The sequence below is a fragment of the Lygodium microphyllum genome, chromosome 12 (assembly GCF_053477565.2).
Source record: "Lygodium microphyllum isolate KBCC chromosome 12, Lygodium_microphyllum_v1.1.10, whole genome shotgun sequence".
Classification (NCBI taxonomy): Eukaryota; Viridiplantae; Streptophyta; class Polypodiopsida; order Schizaeales; family Lygodiaceae; genus Lygodium; species Lygodium microphyllum.
The window spans coordinates 132,132,293-132,150,925 of NC_141146.1; the positions used below are offsets into that span (position 1 = coordinate 132,132,293).

The 18,633-nt window shown below is 45.8% G+C and overlaps 1 protein-coding gene across 5 annotated transcripts in view; it reads right to left on the reverse strand.

Moving 5' to 3' along the window:
• LOC148028288 (uncharacterized) overlaps positions 1–18,633 on the reverse strand; it is a 341,703-nt gene that overhangs the window by 226,303 nt on the left and 96,767 nt on the right. For 4 of the 5 annotated variants that reach the window (XM_087690090.1, XM_087690088.1, XM_087690089.1 and 1 more), the window contains one exon: positions 5,671–5,714. The exons of the other annotated variant lie outside the window; for it this stretch is intronic. In XM_087690090.1, coding sequence (XP_087546216.1) covers positions 5,671–5,714 — 44 coding nt within the window. The remainder of the gene's footprint in view (positions 1–5,670; positions 5,715–18,633) is intronic. 5 annotated transcript variants of the gene reach the window in all.

Here is an 18,633-nt window from a genome sequence, read left to right on the forward strand (position 1 = left end):
TGAAGCCCCAGCTGAATCACCAAAAGTAATGGGCAGCAGCCCTTCAAAAACATCATAGGCAGCCTGATATGTGCCCAAACCAGCCAAGGATAATTCTGATTTTTCATCAAAAACAACATCCCTGCTGACAAAAACCTTCTTTGTAACGGGATCATAGAGTCTGTAGCCTTTGCTCTCACTGCTATATCCCATAAAAATGCACTTAACAGCCTTGTTGTCCAACTTTTTTCTAAGTATCTGTGGAATATGGGCATAGGCAAGACACCCAAAGGTACGGAAGTGGCCAACAGAAGGTTTACGGCTGTTCCAAGCCTCAAAAGTTGTGATGGTCTTCAAGGCTTTGGTAGGGCATCTGTTCAAAATATGGCAAGCACACATGACTGCTTCCATCCAAAAACTATGAGGCAAGCTCTTTGCCTTCAGCATACATCTGGCCATCTCCATGAGTGACCGATTCTTCCTCTCTGCTACCCCATTCTGTTGTGGAGTATATGCAGTAGTGTACTGATGGACTATGCCTTTCTGCTTCAAAAAGAAATTCAGCATAGAGGACATGTATTCCCCCCTCGGTCCGAACGGCGAGTCTTAATTTTGCATCCAGATTGATTTTCAACAAGTGCACTGAAAGCCAAAAATGCATCATACACTTCTGACCTCTTTTTCGAACAATAGACCCAACAAAAACGTGTAAAGTCATTAATAAATGTCACAGAATAGTAACAACCGCCCAATGACATTGTTTGCATAGGCCCACAAATAGCTGAATGCACCAACTGCAATCTAGTTGTTGCTCTGAAAGCAACATCACGGGGAAATGAGAAACGATGCATTTTCCCCAAAATGCATCCCTCGCATAAGTGCTCAGGAGGTCTCTCCAAGAGAGGTAAGCCATCCAGCATCTGAGTACGCTGCAAAAGCATCAACCTGCCAAAGTTTACATGTCCCGAACGAGCATGCCATAACTCCGCCTGTATCATAGCAGGAGTAAGAGTGGATGTCAAGTATGCCGACTGATCTACTGAAAGAGCATCCAACTCATATAAACCATGACACAAAGATCCTGTCAAGACCAAAGTCATGTGTTCTTTATCTCTAACCATGCAACCGTCATCATCAAATGTGACCTGCAAACCACAACGTGCCAAAGAAGATATAGAAAGCAAATTCTTCTTGATCCCAGGCACAAACAAAGCATCCTGCAGGCGGAGAATAGAGCCATCAATGGCTGTGAGCTGAATCTCCCCAATACCACGAACAGGGTATGATGCATTATTGGCACACTCTACAGATTTCCCAACGGGAGGTGCACTAACTGAAGCAAACAAATCTCTGCAACATGTAATATGTCTAGAAGCACCACTGTCAAAGAACCAAGTGTGAGCATCCTCTATAGAGCTAAGTGCTCTATCAGCCCAAGAGATATCATAACTGCAAGTGTAAAAACAATAGTCCCTGTCTACAACAAAGGACGCGGACTCACTAGCACTGGAAGTAGTAGAAATAGACATTCCTGACTCCTCCTTCTTCTCTTTGGCAATGCGCTTCCTGCACTCAGTGATATAATGGCCTGGCTTCTTACAATAATGACATTTTCCCTTTTTAGCTTGCGACCCTTCTTGTGTCTGATTCTGTGATGTGCCAAAAGTACCAGAACTCTGTGGAGCATTTTTCACCTTGTTGTTTTTGCCTTTCTATCTTGCCACAAAAGCCTACTCAGAGACTATAGCATCCACACCACTATTTTTCCGCGTTTGCTCCTCCTCTAGAAGCAAACTAACCAGATGAATAAAAGTGAGTGGGTGCTCGGCAATCCTCATGGTGAGGTTCAATGCAGTATGAAAAGACAAGTACGAAGGAGGTAAGGAATTCAAGGTGGTGGATATCAACTGTGCATCCGAAAAGTACTCATCTACATTCATGAGCTGCTCCCACAAGTCCTAAATCTTATTCAAGTGATCCTACATAGAATCACCCTCATTCATCTTCAAAGTCTCTAACTCTTTCTTCAAGAAAGAGATTCGAGTCTCATTCTTTCCTGCAAACATATGCTCAAAAGTCAGCCATGCATCTCGTGAAGAAGATGCTGAACGAATGTGAGGGATGATGAACCGCTGAACTGCCAAAGCAATCAGCAACAAGGCCTGTGCATCACATGTATCCCAAGCTTTTTGAGCTGCAGTTCTTGGAGGAAGTGGCTGAGGTACCCGTTGTCCACGTGCCCCTTGAGGAGGAGGAGTAACGAGAGCTACAACTCCCGGTCGAGTTTCCTCTCCACTGACATAAGCCCATAAATTCTTAGCCACTAATACATTCTTCATCATGAATAACCATAGGGAATAATTGTTTCCATCCAATCTGTCTTCTTTGGATACATACGTAAATACATCACCTCCCTGATTTGCCATGATGACAAATTTCCAAAGCCAAATGAGCAATGTCAAAGCAGTAAGGACTGGAAATCTGCAAATTTCCAAAAATTGCAGCAAGCACACTTCTGCAATTAATGTGCAAGGGTGTACTCTATCAAAAACTGTCTTTAATGCACGCTTCCCAAGGTGCAAACAGTGCTCAGCAACACTATAATATCAAAATCCCCAAAATTTCTGCCTCAAATGTGTTCAAAACAGTCTTTCTGTGACTGTAACTGCAGTTCATATGCAAATGTCCTCAAAATACATAAAAGCCCCAAAATTTCTGATGAATGTGCCCAGAAATTTGCATCAACCGTGTCCCAGACACATATCCTGAATTCTATGCCTGCTTGCGTAGGAACCCCCTCTGCCAGAAATTTATTCTGGAATAAAAGGATAATTTTTTTAAAAAAATACCTGACGTTGAGAGGGCGGCAGACGCTGGTCAGGTCGCAGGCAGGCAGGGCAGTCGGGCTGTACTTTGTAGGCCACAGGCGGATGGTGTCAGGTCAGAGGGGTGGTCAGTGTGGTGCTGACAGGCGGCGCAAACTGACAGTCCGGCAGGCACTGACGAGCAGTTCTCAGGCGTGGAGCTGCAAAGTCAACGCTGCCCACAGACGGGTGGCGTTGGCCACAGGCAGACGACGCAGTGCTCAGCAGGCGGGAGTTAGGAGGCACTTTGGACTGGACTGGCGGGAGCTGGCACTTCAGACGGGACTGGCGGGGCAGCTGGCATGGGGAGAAGCAGGTCGAGCTGCTGAGGATAAGGCGCTGCTGTGCAAAGCAGAGGAAGTCAAATGAGGTGGATCAACACCCATATTAAAATCGCTCATGATGAGTCCAGATCTTTGAAGAGAAAGAGACACTCGCAACTACTGCCTTAGCTCACAACGACCAAAAACATCATTGGGAGCATATAGGCCCACCATCCATAGCACTTACTGATTATAAGTAATCTCAACAACTATGAATTTGCCTAACACACCTCTCTTAATTGCATCTAGCTGAAGTTTCTCCCTGACAATCAACAACTATGAGTCTCCCTAACACACCTCTCTTAATCACATCTAGCTGCGTGGCCCATCCACCGAGCGATGCTCCAATCCACTACGTGGAAGAGCCAAGTGAGGAAGAAACTTACATATACCCTAGTTTCTCCTTGACAATCAGCAACACACCCGAATGCATTCGTGCAAAAACACAAGTGTAGAAAAGCTTGAAGCCATAACAGTGCAAGGTTCTCCCCGCTTCTTTTTTATGCTTATGCTCCATTGCACACAAAACATCCCAAGCATTAGAGTGCAAGGTTTTCCACATAGCAGCATGTTTGCTACATGAACAAATACCCCAAACATTCCATTTGGCTAACTTCACGATGAATGGAAAGGAAATCAATTTTGAGATTTCAAGTGCCTCTTTGTGGCTTTATTTGCTAGGACAGCGAGAACATCCTCATCCAAAAAATCTACAAACACCACAAAAGCATTTGTTTCATTTCTCCGCACTTCAAAAGTCAAGGGTTGATCCACATCAACCATACTAAGATGCGGATATCTGCAGTCCCATGGAATAATTACTTTACCACATTTATCGAAACCCAAACGCTTAGGGGGATTACGTGGTGACTCCTGTTCAGCCTTTAGATTATAAGTTGCCTTAGTCCTTCAAGGTGTCATACCAGTTACAGCATGCACAAAGGTGCAGAACATTCTATCCATCATCAAAGGATCCAATGTGCCAAACATCATTGGACTTTTTGCCCTTCTTTGAGTGCATCTCTTGCTAGTCATGGGTATCATTAGAGCAGAATGAAAGCAATTGTCTTCCTTTGTCTGAATTTTCTTCCACAAGCTCCGCATCTATATGCATATGTCAAGCAGGACCATCTTGTTGCATAGCCAGAAACATCTTTTGCATGTCTTGTCACTTCTTTCCTTTCAGTACACTCCACCATAAAATGGCCTAATTGGCCACAATTGAAGCAATGTCCCGCATAAGCTCCCCATTTAAGATGGAGGTGTAGGGAATGGATACCAAAAGAAATCACACGTAGCCAAGTGGGACGCTTGTGAGAGGTATCCCAGAGCATGCACGTTCTATTTCTGTTGACGGCTCGAGTTGGGAGGCATCAGCACTTTGCCAATCGTAGCCATGGCATCAAGCAAAAGAGGCCAATATACATCTGGCAGCCCTCCACTTCCACCCAAACTGGGCATTCTTGATTTGGGAAATCTATGAAGTCCACCACTGGCCTCCATGGAACAACATGCATCAATCTGCAACGATCATAAAACAGTGGCAGCTTGCCTAAAAGTACATCACAATGATGAGGAAATGGAGCATGACCTAATAAAATCCCCTTGGGCCCAGAAAAATGTCCTGAGCACAGTCCTCTTTCTCAGCACTCATCAACCATGATTTTACAAAAGACATTATAGGAATTCTGGCCATAAAGAACAGGGTGACCCCTTTTTCATGAAAGGAGGAAAACAAGCGCAGCAACTTCTTTGTATCCACGATAGTAACGAGAACGTCATTCTCATCAAAGTCACGGCAATTATCCTGATTATGTTGCACATACTCCCTAAGCAACATGTTGGCAAAATCCAAAAGATGCTCCCAATCAGAGTCTTTGTAGTCATTTTCCTGCCCAGTTGCTTGAGCATAGGACAAAGACTGACCAGTCACTGAAGCACAAGGCAATGTTTATGATTCCCCACAAGGCAATGCATTTATCTCACTCGCAAGGGTGGCCTCAACATATTTGGAGCTCTTTACAACTGGCTCAGCATGTTCAACATCAAAATTCGGAACCATTTCATCCTCATCCATATCCGGCCCCAAGGCATCTACCATCTCATCAATGAAGGCGGTATTCAGCTCATTATCAAAGAAGAGGCATTTGATCCTCAAATTGTTTATTTAGATGGTCATGGGACAGGATGTTACAAAATTAAGCCCAACTTGAAAAGCTGAATACTTGCAGTTATCAAAAGATCAAAACAGCTGCACAGCATTTTCCTCTCTTTCTCAATCACGTTACTGATCTTACATCCGCAGCTCACAACACACTCTTGCTTCTACTTGCTAATCCCTCATCAACAACAATATCTACGAGGTCCCTTCCCCCTCAAAGTCACATGTAGAAGACATTACTCCAGTCATGAAACTCACATAATCTTATGCATGCAAATATGCCAATTGAGCATAAATCAATAGAAATGAAAGGTTATTGCCTTCCTGAAGATAGATAACTCACCCTTTCTCACCAATGAATGGGCTTTGCAACACAATAAGTAATACCTGCTCCAAGTTCACAAATGCAAAATAGCACAACCATGTAAATGATGCAAGGGGTCCATCCAATATAAACAACTGCTCAAATGAGTTAACTTGAAACATACAGAACAGAATATTTTAAGTCAGATAAGTGGGCATAAAGAGAATGATAGTTTCTTTTTCTAATTTCACTTCTTCCACACATTTATTATGAATTAAACTATATTTTAGACAGGGGAGAAATATGATATTCTACACATTTACATAAGCCTAATTTTGTTCCATCATCATTGTTTACATTACTCAAAAGAAACCCAGATAAGTACAGGTGCTTTATAGTCTCATCAGAGCTGAATGCCAAAAGACTCATATAATTGCAAGGCCTCTGAAAAGGCAGTGTAGGGGAAATAGGGGAAATAGAACAATATATTAGGAAAAGATGCTTTCCCATTATCCAAAGCATGTCCTGTTCGAACATCATAAATGGTTACGAATACCTTAGCAAAAAAATATTTACCTATTTTTTTGGTTTTACCATTGTTTACATTACTCAAAAAGAAACCCAAATAAGTACAGGTGCTTTATAGTCTCATTATAGCTGAATACCAAAAGAATCCTATAACTGCAAGGCCTCTGAAAGGGCAGTGTAGGGGGAATAGGGAAAATAGGACAATATATTAAGAAAAGGTCATTTCCCGTTATCCAAAGCATGTCCTGTTCGAACATCATAAATGGTTACAAGTACCTTACAAAAAAAATGTTCTCCTATTTTTTGTGGTTTTACTAATAGAAAGTTAATAACATAGCATTTACTAAATAGTTTCTACACCATTGCAGATTAGTCCTGTAATCTGAAAAACAGGCCTAGCCCTAGGTATGAAGAAACAGCTTTGAAGCTCTTATATGTGCCAAAAGACTACTTGACACTTCTCCTAGTGGCCTCCAAGCAAGTAGATGATGGAAGATTAGCTCTCTGTCAAAGTGGCATATAAAAGAAGGCTCTCTCTGCTGAATGTCAACTTGGAGCAGGCCTTCCAAGTGTGCCACTAAATTTTAGAAAAGTGGGAAATAAGATATTCTACACATTTAGATAACCCTAATTTTGTCTCGTCATCATTGTTTACATTACTCAAAAGAAACCCAAATAAGTACAGGTGCTTTATAGTCTCACTACAGCTGAATGCCAAAGACTCGTATAATTGCAAGGCCTCTGAAAAGGCAGTGTGGGGGGAACAGGGAAAATAGAACAATATATTGAGAAAAGATGCTTTCCCATTATCCAAAGCATGTCTTGTTCGAACATCATAAATGGTTACAAATACCTTAGCAAAAAAGTTATTTACCTATTGTTTTGATTTTATCATTGTTTACATTACTCAAAAGAAACCCAAATAAGTACAGGTGCTTTATAGTCTCATTAGACCTGAATGCCAAAAGAATCCTATAACTGCAAGGCCTCTGAAAGGGCAGTGTAGGGGGAATAGGGAAAACAGGACAGTATATTAAGAAAATATCCTTTCCCGTTATCCAAAGCGTGTCCTGTTCAAACATCATAAATGGTTACAAGTACCTTACCAAAAAAATATTCACCTACTTTTGTGGTAATAATATCACTTTTACTTAATAGTTTCTACACCATTGCAGATTAGTCCTGTAGTCTGAAAAACAGGCCTAGCCCTAGGTATGAAGAAACAGCTTTGAAGCTCTCATATGTGCCAAAAGACTAGTTGACGCTTCTCCTGCTGGCCTCCAAGCAAGTGGATGATGAAAGATTAGCTCTCTGTCAAAGTGGCATATAAAAGAAGGCTGTCTCTGCTGAATGTCAATTTGGAGCAGGCCTTCCAAATGTGCCACTATATTTTAGACAAGTGGTAAATATGATAAGCCTAATTTTGTCCCATCATCATTGTTTACATTACTCAAAAGAAACCCAAATAAGTTCAGGTGCTTTATAGTCTCACTAGAGCTGAATGCCAAAAGACTCGTATATTTGCAAGGCCTCTGAAAAGGCTGTGTAGGGGGAATAGGGAAAATAGAACTGTATATTAAGAAAAGATGCTTTCACATTATCCAAAGCATGTCCTGTTCGAACATCATAAATGGTTACGAATACCTTAGCAAAAAAATATTTACCTATTTTTTTGGTTTTATCATTGTTTACATTGCTGAAAAGAAACCAAATAAGTACAGGTTCTTTATAGTCTCATTAGAGCTGAATGCCAAACGAATCCTATAAATGCAAGGCCTCTGAAAGGGCAGTGTCAAGGGAATAGGGAAAATAGGATAATATATTAAGAAAAAATCCTTTCCCGTTATCCAAAGCATGTCCTGTTCGAACATCATAAATGGTTAGGAGTACCTTACAAATAAAAATATTCTCCTATTTTTGTGGTTTTACACATAGAAAATTAATAATATCGCATTTACTTAATAGTTTCTACACCATTGTAGATTAGTCCTGTAGTCTGAAAAACAGGCCTAGCCCTAGGTATGAAGAAACAGCTTTGAAGCTCTCATATGTGCCAAAAGACTACTTGATGCTTCTCCCAATGGCCTCCAAGGAAGTGGATGATGGAAGATTAGCTCTCTGTCAAAGTGGCATATAAAAGAAGGCTCTCTCCGCTGAATGTCAATTTGGAACAGGCCTTCCAAATGTGCCACCTTTTGAGGCTCCCTATAACCTCCCACACCTTGAATAGAAGCACACTAAGGGTTCCAATACATACTGGCTCGGCAAGATATCCAATCCCACCACAGCACATGCACCAACCTCAATGATAAAAATCATGTCATGCATATCGCTCTCATGGATAGCTAGTATCCCTGACTAATTTGACTCTGTAGAGAAAGTTGGGATCCACTCAGCAGAGGATCAAGCACATCCCCCTCCACACCAGCTGCGCGACCTCACATGATCACAGGCACTGCTATCAGATCTCTACGCATGCTGCAAAAACACTAGTAGACCCCATCCTGCTACATCTGTGCCAACCTGCTACCTACTACATTAAATGTTATCATTTTAATGTCACATTAGCATTAAAATTAATAATAATGTTAACATTATATATTGAATCAACAGAAATTTCTATCAACCAAAACTCTTATGCTTATCTAGGTCACAAGGTTTCAGCTTCTAACATCGGTCTGCCATAGTTCTGAAGTGGCAACTCCTTGAACTTCGATTGTCAGAACCGCCAAAAATCCTTGCGCACAAGCATCACCCCAACACAAAACTTCAGCACGAATACAAAACAAGAAACATACCTTGCTTTCATACCCACCACCTGCAACATGTGTCCCCTGTGCATGGCCCTCCTGCCCAGCAATGGCTCATACCACCCTTAACAAGATAAAGGTGTACCTATCAAACGTGAACCATCACCGCTCTGTGACCAAACATGGTTTTGTGCACATCATTGGATCTTGCGTTCGATTGCAGATTGACACTCTTATACCGATGAGATGGCCCCCCAGGATCCAACTTGCACACAAGAAAAGACACAAGCCATACTCACAATGAAAGGACTAGACATCAAACTCACCTCCCAGCCATAGAGCCGAATGAGCTCACACCCAAGCCTAGGAGCTAGCACCACTCCGGGTCACGGCCACATCCCAAGGGTTGGCGTCCCATACCACCAGCCCACACCATCCCAGTGTACGGATGTGTAGGCAATGGGCCAAGAGTCCAAGAGTGGTGATCACACAATGAATGTGCACAATAGGGTCTTGAGTCCTATAAATAGGACTTGACTGTCCTAACCCCGAAGTGCCCTTAGTGCATACAAGCACACCTAATGTCAAAAGACGTAACATAAGTGGGAGACATGACTCTATGCATAGGAGCACACTTGACGATCATGTTGCAACGGTTCCACACAACCTCCATCACAGCAAGGGAGACATGTTTGCAGTGTTTAATAGGGGGTGCACATTAGAACCGAGCTGAACATCAAGGCAACGGTGACCATCTCCATACAAGGAACCATTTCTTCCCGCTCATCATCATCCAAATCAGGTCTTGATAGAAGGAGTCCTGGCCAAGGAGACTGCACAGATCTACGCACAAATAGTGAAGGCCTGCAGGGTGAAAACTGTCGGCAGCAGGAAAGCACTTGCTGTATCTCTCCATCTGTTGTCCATTGCTGTATGTCCCGTCTGCAGGCAGGCGGCAGCCTGTGCAGAACAGGAAGCACACAAGATAGGGCAAGGCATGCACCACACAAGCAAGACTTAGGATAGGCCGTGAGCAGGGTTGCAGGCCCCACAAACAAACAATTGCAGAATCTCTCTCTCTCTCTCTTTTTTTTTTCGTAAAAGGTAATTATATTAATTATGAAAAAAATACAAGATTACTGGATTACAAGATACATGATGACACAAAGCCATCATGCGAAGAGGTTTGCTCTTTCTCTCTCTCTCTCTGTTTTCTGATTACAAGATACACGAGGGCCCTAGGCCAACGTGTGGGGAAGCCCCGTAGTAATGCACTGAAAAAGTTACACCAATCATGGCAACGACCCAGAGGCAATTGCCATATGCCACGGATGCAAATCCTCTCGAGGGAGCAAGTCGGAGTGTCGGATGATATCCAGCTGCCAATGCAAGAGCCCTTTAAGCCTGGCAATATGTCGGGGTACATTAGAGGCCGAATCAAAGAGAAAAGCATTGCGCGTGGTCCAAATGTGCCAGCATCCCCAATATCTGAAAAAGTGAAATAAGATCTTCTCATGCAACTGTGGCGGTGCGGAATACATCGGGCGCACAAAAACCCAATCGAAAGGAGTTAGCGAGGATCCCACCACCGCGCGCCAAATGTGCGACAAGAGTGACCAGATATTCTTGGTGAGCGGGCAAGAGAGAAAACGATGTCGGGCCGATTCCGCCGGTGTGGTACAGAAGAAACAATTGCCATTCGAGATGCGACGCTTGGCAAGGGCCGAGGCCAGAGGAAGACCACCAATCATTACCCGCCAAAGAAAAACCTTGCATTTGAAAGGTGTCTTATTTTGCCAGCCCTCCATCAGCGTTTTGTGCCACCATGACAGCGATTTCTGCAGTCCCCAAACAGTGTTAGCTTTCTCTCCCAGCCATTGGTGATCTTGAACAAGAAGATGATACACCTGATTAGTGGAGGCCTTTTCCAGACTCAGGCGGCCTGCAAGATCCCAGTCCTGCCAAGGGCGATCCACCGTCAAGGCAGGAAAGGGTTGCCGACCCTGAAGCTTCGACGAAAGCTGCTCCCACAAATCACGGTATCCACGCGGGATCTTAAAGAGTCGCCGAGCAGTCCGAAATGAGACGAGGACATTGCGAGTAGCAAGGGTAGCATCCGCAACCGACATCACACCTAAACGGGCCATGCGATTAAATCTTGGTCTGAGTTGATGTTTATCTTCCCATGAAAGGAGTCTCGACACTGCCAACAATTCCAGCTGAAAGGAGTTAGTCTGCAAGCGGTCCCCCACTGGGTGCCAGCGGGCCTTTTGGAGCACCACTTTCCAAGAGGCGACCAAGTGCAGTAACAAAGAGGAAGAGGGACTGGAAACACGAGAGTCAGCATTAAGGACATGCCACCAGGAGGCCCGAAGCCGTGTGTTGCCATGGCGGAACCGCTGTCCTCAAGAAAATAACGGGCTATGATGGACCAAGGGTGGTGATCCACACACATGGCACGAAAAAGGGACCAACGGAGAGCTAACATATGAGTGTGTGCATCCAAAATCGCTCCGCCACCCATGCGCTTAGGGGTACATGCGTGTGACCAAGAAATCCAGGAAATGCCGGCCTGCAGTGAGTCCTTCTTCCATAGCATGAAACGGATGGGCTGAGTGAGGGCCTTCAAAGTAGTAGGAGTCCAAGGCAACAATGGCAGGAAATACGTTAGCATTGGAAGCATGATTGTCTGGGCCACTTTGAGGCGGACATGGAATGGCCACGCTTGCGACTTCCAATACATAAACTTTGCTGCCAATTTTTGTGAAATCCACTCCAGTAGGGCTTTTGGCCGTACATCCACCCCCAATGGGTATCCAAGATGCCTGACAATGGAGCCACGGGAAACCACCCGGCCTTGCCAGCCTAAGGACTGCAAATCAGGCTCCGTACAACTGAGAAGGGCTGACTTAAGGGCATTGATGCGAAGCCCAGAGGCCTGACCAAAGAGTGTCCAAACATCTAATGCCCTTCGAATGTTGTCCCTGTCCGCCTGCAAAATCATAAAGGTGTCATCAGCCAAAGATTGGCTAACGAAGTGCTGACCCAACGGAAGAGACAGACCGGCCAGCTGGGCAGAGGCTGCCATGGAGGATAACATTGAAAGGACCAGGTGAGTCGCCAGGGCAAAGAAGAGAGGGCTCAAAGGACAACCCTGTCGGACCGAGCGTGCAAGGACAAATGGCTCTGTAACTCCACCATTAAGCATAACTCTGGAGGAAGCCTCAGCACTAATGGTGTAGATCAATCGGGACATTCGGGTACCAAAGCCCATAGCCGACATGAGGTCTGCAATGAAAGACCAGTCCACATAATCAAATGCCTTTTCCAAGTCCAATTGGATCAATACCACTTCCTGACCGGAGTGCCGCGCATAGTCAATGGCCATTTGCACATTTAAGATATTATGCAGAATGTTGCGGCCCTTAATGAAACCATATTGGAGAGGATGCACAATAGCAGGAAGGTGCTTGTGGAGCCGATTCGCCAGCACTTTGGAGTAGATTTTATACATGGAGCCCATCAAAGAGATTGGTCGCCAGTGTTGCAACTTTGACGGCGAAGGGACTTTTGGAATTAGTTTGATAAGGCCTTCTTTCCATGAGGAGGGCATGACCCCCGTTTCCCACACCTGCTGAAACATGGCCACCAATGGCTTTGCCAACTGCGTGGCCGAGGTCTGAAAGAATTCATTAGTGAGACCATCCCAGCCAGGGCTTTTATCATTTGGCAGGTGCAACAAAACGTCCATAACCTCGTCCTCGCAAATATCCGTCTCCAAAGCGGCTTGCATATCAATTGGAACCTGCTGGCGGACCAGATGATAGAAGACCGCACGGGCATGCGTAACCTGGCTAGAAGGCGAGGAAGAGGAACCAAGAAGATCCATAAAATAGTTTCTGCACATAGTGACAATGGTCTGCGGATCCGTGACCATGCGACCTTCCGAATCCTGGAGTCTGGTCATATTTTCGCGGGGCGGAGATGCATGCAAGGCGCGAAAGAACTTATGAGACTGGCAGGTGCTATCTTGCATTGTGTCCATCAAGTTGTGCAACTTGGCCTGTTGATAAGATTTCAACTGAAACACTTGAATGAGATGGGCCAACCGCCTCTCCAGAGACAGCAGAAAATCATCATCAGGGGAATCCAGGAGCAAGGAACGGACCAAGGCCAGTAAGTCTTCTGCTGCATGTCGACGTCGGCGGCAAAGCGAGGCATGATGGATCCCATACTGGCGAGCAACCCGCTGCACATTAGAAAGCAGCCGTGCAAATGAAGGCCAGCCCTCAGAGGCGAAGTCCAATAAGAACCTCTCAATCAACTGCTGCATATAGCCCCGGAAAACTGAATGCTTCAGATAAGAGGAGTTGAAACGTAAAGGGAGCCTATCCAGGAATTGCACAAAAGGTGCAATAGAGTGTGCCCGCATCTCAAGCTGGAGGGGGGAATGGTCCGACAACGCATATTGCCGCAAGACCTTCATTTCCAGCATGTCGGGAAGAAAGTCATCGCCCTGCATGATATACATTCTGTCCAGCCGCGACCAGGTAGTTGCATATTGTGCGGAATGAAAAGTAAACCCTGAAAAAGAAGGGTGAAGCCACGACCAAAGATCTTGCTTGAGCACGTGCAAAGCAAAAGAACTCCACACCCGGCTTTCCGGCGTATCCATTACCGAATGCCCTGAAGTGGACTGAGAAGAGTCGACACACATATTGAAATCTCCCATCAAGAATCCCCTTCGGCCGAGTGACATGGAGCCCTGCAAAGTGGACCAAAGATTCCGCCGGGATGCGGGATCATTCGGAGCATAGAGGCCCAACAGCCATAAAATCTCGCCTTCAAATAAGACTTCGATCACCAGAAAGCGGCCCTGCACATCATTTTTAACAAGGACAGGCTGATATTTCTCATGGACAATCATCAGCACGCCCGAATAGTGCGTAGCATGGGTCCCTGCATAAAACAGGCGGAATCCATGACAATCCATCACTTTTCCTGCTTCACCGTGACTTTTGTGCTCAACTGCACACAATACATCCCACTGGTTCTCATGCAAGACGGTCCACATGGCATGTTGCTTATGGCGAGAGCAAATGCCTCGCACATTCCACGTGGCTATCTTCATGTATCCTCAAAGAAGGAAGTCAGGAACGAGGCACCTGCTGCCTCGATTTCACCTTTTCCGCGAGAGCATCCAGGACACCCTCATCCAGAAAATCAGCCAATACTGCAAAAGAATTCTGGCGACCTGCGTTGGAGGTAGAAGGGCAATCCACTGCCTTGGGAGAGGGGCGGGGATAACGCCGATCCCAGGGTGTAATAACATTTCCTTTGGCATCGAACGCCAGCTTGGCAGGTGGGCCTCTGGGGCCGTCGGTATAGGCTCTCCTTGGAGACTGATTGCGGGGGCCCGACGGGGCCCTAGGACGCGGAGCCTGCTGTGAAGTGGCCATTTCTTTCCGGCGCGTATACGTGCGCACGGAATCCTGGGAAGCGGGAGGCCCATGATCCGCCAGGCCTGTATCCAACTTTTTACCTTTTTGAGGACGTGCCTCAATCCAGTCAGTACGACGGGAATCCACACTTCAGACCTGTTGTTTGCCTTTGTCCATGACATGAGGAGACTGAAGGGCTTCCTGGGACGTGGCATCAAGCACCATGTCGTCCTTGGGCAGCACAACCTGCGCATCATCCGAAGACGATTGCTTTTCAGGGCATTCGGCCATGAAATGCCCCAATTTACCACATGAAAAGCAGTGGCCCGCAAAGTTGCCCCATTTTAAGCGAAAATACAAAGGATGCATGCCCGAACAATTGAGGCGAAGCCACGCAGGCCTTTTCCTGGCCGTGTCCCATAGCATGCATAAACGGTTGCAGTTCATCGCCCTGAGGCTTGGGGGAACCAGCACTGTTCCCACCACTACCATCGCATCCTTCAACATGGGCCAATAGACCGCCGGACAGTTTTCCACCTCTACCCACACCGGGCATTCGCGTTGAAGCAGACGCTGGAAGTCGGCCATGGGGCGCCATGGCACAACATGAACCAGGCGGCGATCAAAGAATAGCGGCAACTTGGACAGGAGCTCAGCGCGATGCGTTTCCGATTTCAGCAGGACCTCATAAAACCCGCGAGGTCCAAGGAAAATCTCCTCAACCGACTCCCCTTGCAATAGATGGTGCAGCCACTGGCGAATATGCGAAAGCATTGGGATCCTGCCAGTGAAGAAAAGAATAACTGCACGGTCATAGAACACCGAGAAGGATCGCAAGACTGATTTGGGGTCCACCGTGGCTTCCAGCACATCATCCGTTCCCGCAACAGAAAAAGATTCGGTATTATGCTGGACATAATCGCCAAGCAGAGTATTGGCGAAGTCCAGCAAATGCTCCCAGTCGATTTCCTGCGAATCCACCGGATCAGAGGCCACTTGCACATAGGAGCGTTCCAGAGGACTCATGGGCTCATCAGGCGTAGGCTTGGAGCGTTTGCCGGCAGGCGGCTGTTCAGAACTCCGCGGCAACTCCTCCGTGCATGGCACCATATCTTCCGGCTCCTCTGCATCGGAATCAGGGCCAAGGGCTGCCACCGTCCGATCAAGAAAATCCAAATCCAGGCCAGCCATACTGCTGTCTTCACACAGAGGACGAACTCTCTCTCTCTCTCTCTCTCTCTCTCTCTCTCTCTCTCTCTCTCTCTCTCTCTCTCTCTCTCTCTCTCTCTCTCTCTCTCTCTCTCTCTCTCTCTCTCTCTCTCTCTCTCTCTCTCTCTCTCTCTCTCTCTCTCTCTCTCTCTCTCTCTCTCTCTCTCTCTCTCTCTCTCTCTCTCTCTCTCTCTCTCTCTCTCTCTCTCTCTCTCTCTCTCTCTCTCTCTCTCTCACAAACTAGATACAACTAAGTCAACAAACACTCTATGAGGCATCACGATCAATGTACAAAGGAACTAGATGGTCTTGAAGGGGGCTGAAGAAACTACAGTGCCAAGGAAGTAAATCCTATCTAGGGAGAATATCCGCCAACTCAATCAAGTCAAGCTGCCAATGAATAAGTTCTTTCAAGCAGACCATATGATTTTGCACTCCTAACAAAGTATCAAAGATGAATGCATTCCTCATAGTCCATATGTGCCAACAACCCCAAAAACGTAAGAAATGAAAGAGCACATTGATATCGGCCTGAACAGGATCCGCAAACTTGGGATGTCCAAAGATCCAATCTTTGGGAAGCATCGATAGTCCAACCACTTGGGACCAAATGGCCAATAGTAATGACCAAACCTTCTGTGCCACCAGGCAAGTAAGAAGCAATGGAAGGGGGTTTCTACAAATGTCTAACAAAAGCAACAGTAACCATCAGAAATGCGCCACTTGTAGAGTGCACAAGCAAGAGGAAGAGCACCAATCAACATCAGCCATATGAAGACCCTGGCTTTGAAAGGCATTTTGTTAAGCCAACCTGTCATTACCACAGATTTCCACCATAGTTAACCTTTCTAAAGACCACAAGTAGTGTTGCCCTTGTAAACAAGAAAGCCCTTATCTCGTATAAGCAAGTCATATATCTGATTGACTGAAGCACAGCCCAAATGCAGCCAACCATTAATCACCTGCCAATCCTACAAAGGGGTCTCGTGGTCCAAAGGGGAAATGAGGGAGCAGTAGAGGAGACGAGCAGCTAGAAAAAGGAGGCAGAGACAAAGACAAAGAGAGACAGGGGCAAGGGCAACAAGCTAAGAGATGATGGATGGTTGTTAGAGATCTCAGACCTGCTGCGTAGACGGATCTGATTGCACCACAAGAGGCAATAGAGATAACTGTACCTAAGGTTCCCTCTCCTTGGCCACAAGTGATAGAGATTCAGTCACATGCCATATCACCAATAGCTAGAATGGCAACGACTCCCCCATGTGGCATGGAGCAACTAGCTCACACCCCCAAGCCATGTGAGGCAATGATGGACGCACTTGGACCACTTGAGATGGATCATGTAGCTGAGGCCTCCACTGAGCAGTTTGTTTCTCACGTACCTCATACTCAACAGGAGGGAAAGCTTACCAAGGAGAGAGAGAGGAGCAATGAGATGGGACAAAGTATACACTAGATGGCAAAAGAGACAAGTATGGTCCATGGAGCCATGCTAATCTAAGAGACTTAAACGGTCTCCATCAAGATCTTCCCATGGAACATTCCAGACTTTGGTGGAAGACATTTCCACCAAGGATGGAGCCTCATGAGACAGGATCTCCATAGAGGACTAGTTGGAGGATTAGTAGATTTTCTTATACTACAAGAGCATTGTTATCGCTCTCACAAGCACACGCCAAGACCCACAGACCACTTTTTGCTTCAAGTATTTCAAGGCAAGAGCTATGGCTACCTCTCACATAGCCGTGCGCACTCTCTTACACACGTGTAGTGAGCTTACCTTTGCATTCGATCGAGTTGCCTCCTCCCACAAATCCACCAGTAGCTCCACAATCCAAGATGTGCTCTCAAGTAAGCTCCATCTCCAAGCTCCAAGCTTCGAGCTCTATAGCCGTGCATGTGAGAAAAGAGAAGAGTAGGAGAAGATGAAGAGACCAAAAGAAGAGCTTCTTCACGGTCCCTCACTCTCTCTCACACACACACTCTCTCTCTCATACACAAGAATGAAGCAAGAGCAAGAAGCAAGAAGAGAGCAAGTTTAGCCACCCACCAAAACTGAGCTTCTTCATTCACTTTTTAACTTTTATGCATACCCTCTCTCCTCCTTGGGCAGCCATCCCCTTTTTGGTTCGGTCTTTATCCATTCTCCCGTCTCTTTTTCTCCTCCTTTCCTATCAACTTGGCCTTAACCCGTGTCTCTCATTGTTTACGACTTGCATGGGAGAGAGCCCAACGCTCTTTACAAAATAAATTACAATGCATATGGAGCTCTGCTTGCAAAAACATTAAGGTGTGCTTATTCTTGTGCGCATTCCTCTTACATTTAGAACTTTTTCTTGTGCTTTGTGCCTTCAAATTTTCCTTATTGCGCCTTTGTACTCCATCTTCCTCTTACCTTGGGACTCTCTTCCACTTCCGATTTTCCAATTTTCCTGTCTTGGTCTTCCGAGGGTTAACAAGCATCACCTCTCAAAAGAGAGGATTTTCCAGTGCACTGGGAACCCGGTAGGAGTATGTCTTTGTGTTGGTGAGCATTAGCTTCATGCAATACAAGATTGGGGCATTCTTATAACAAGGAGAGCACTTTGGATATCTTTCCAAGCTTGGTCTTCCGTGGGTTAACATTACCCCCCTCTTACTTAAGTGCCAATCCCATGGCACTTGATGGTACGGTCCGAGAATGTTAGGAGAGTTGGTGTGGAATGGTTCTTGGGGCCTTTGGGAAGATAGGTCATATTGGAGACACTCTGTGAAGCAAGTCTTGAAGGTTGCCGATGTCAAAGATAGATGGGTGGTTGAAGAAGGCCTCCGCAGTTGTTGCCTTGCCTCACCGCTACACAATGTACCGGAAAAGAAAAAGAGTGCACTTCCTAGGGGGATGTGTCTATCTTACTGTTCAGTGCACTGTGCAAGTGATGGTGGAACTGGGAGATGGATCGAACCATAGGTAAACCTATGGTCTTATCTCACAATTGAGGACCCAGTTCGTGTAAAGGGAGGTGCTATGTGTGACTTAGGGAGACAGGTCTATCAAACTATCCTACCCTTGATGTGCCCTAAGTTGTGAAGTGGGG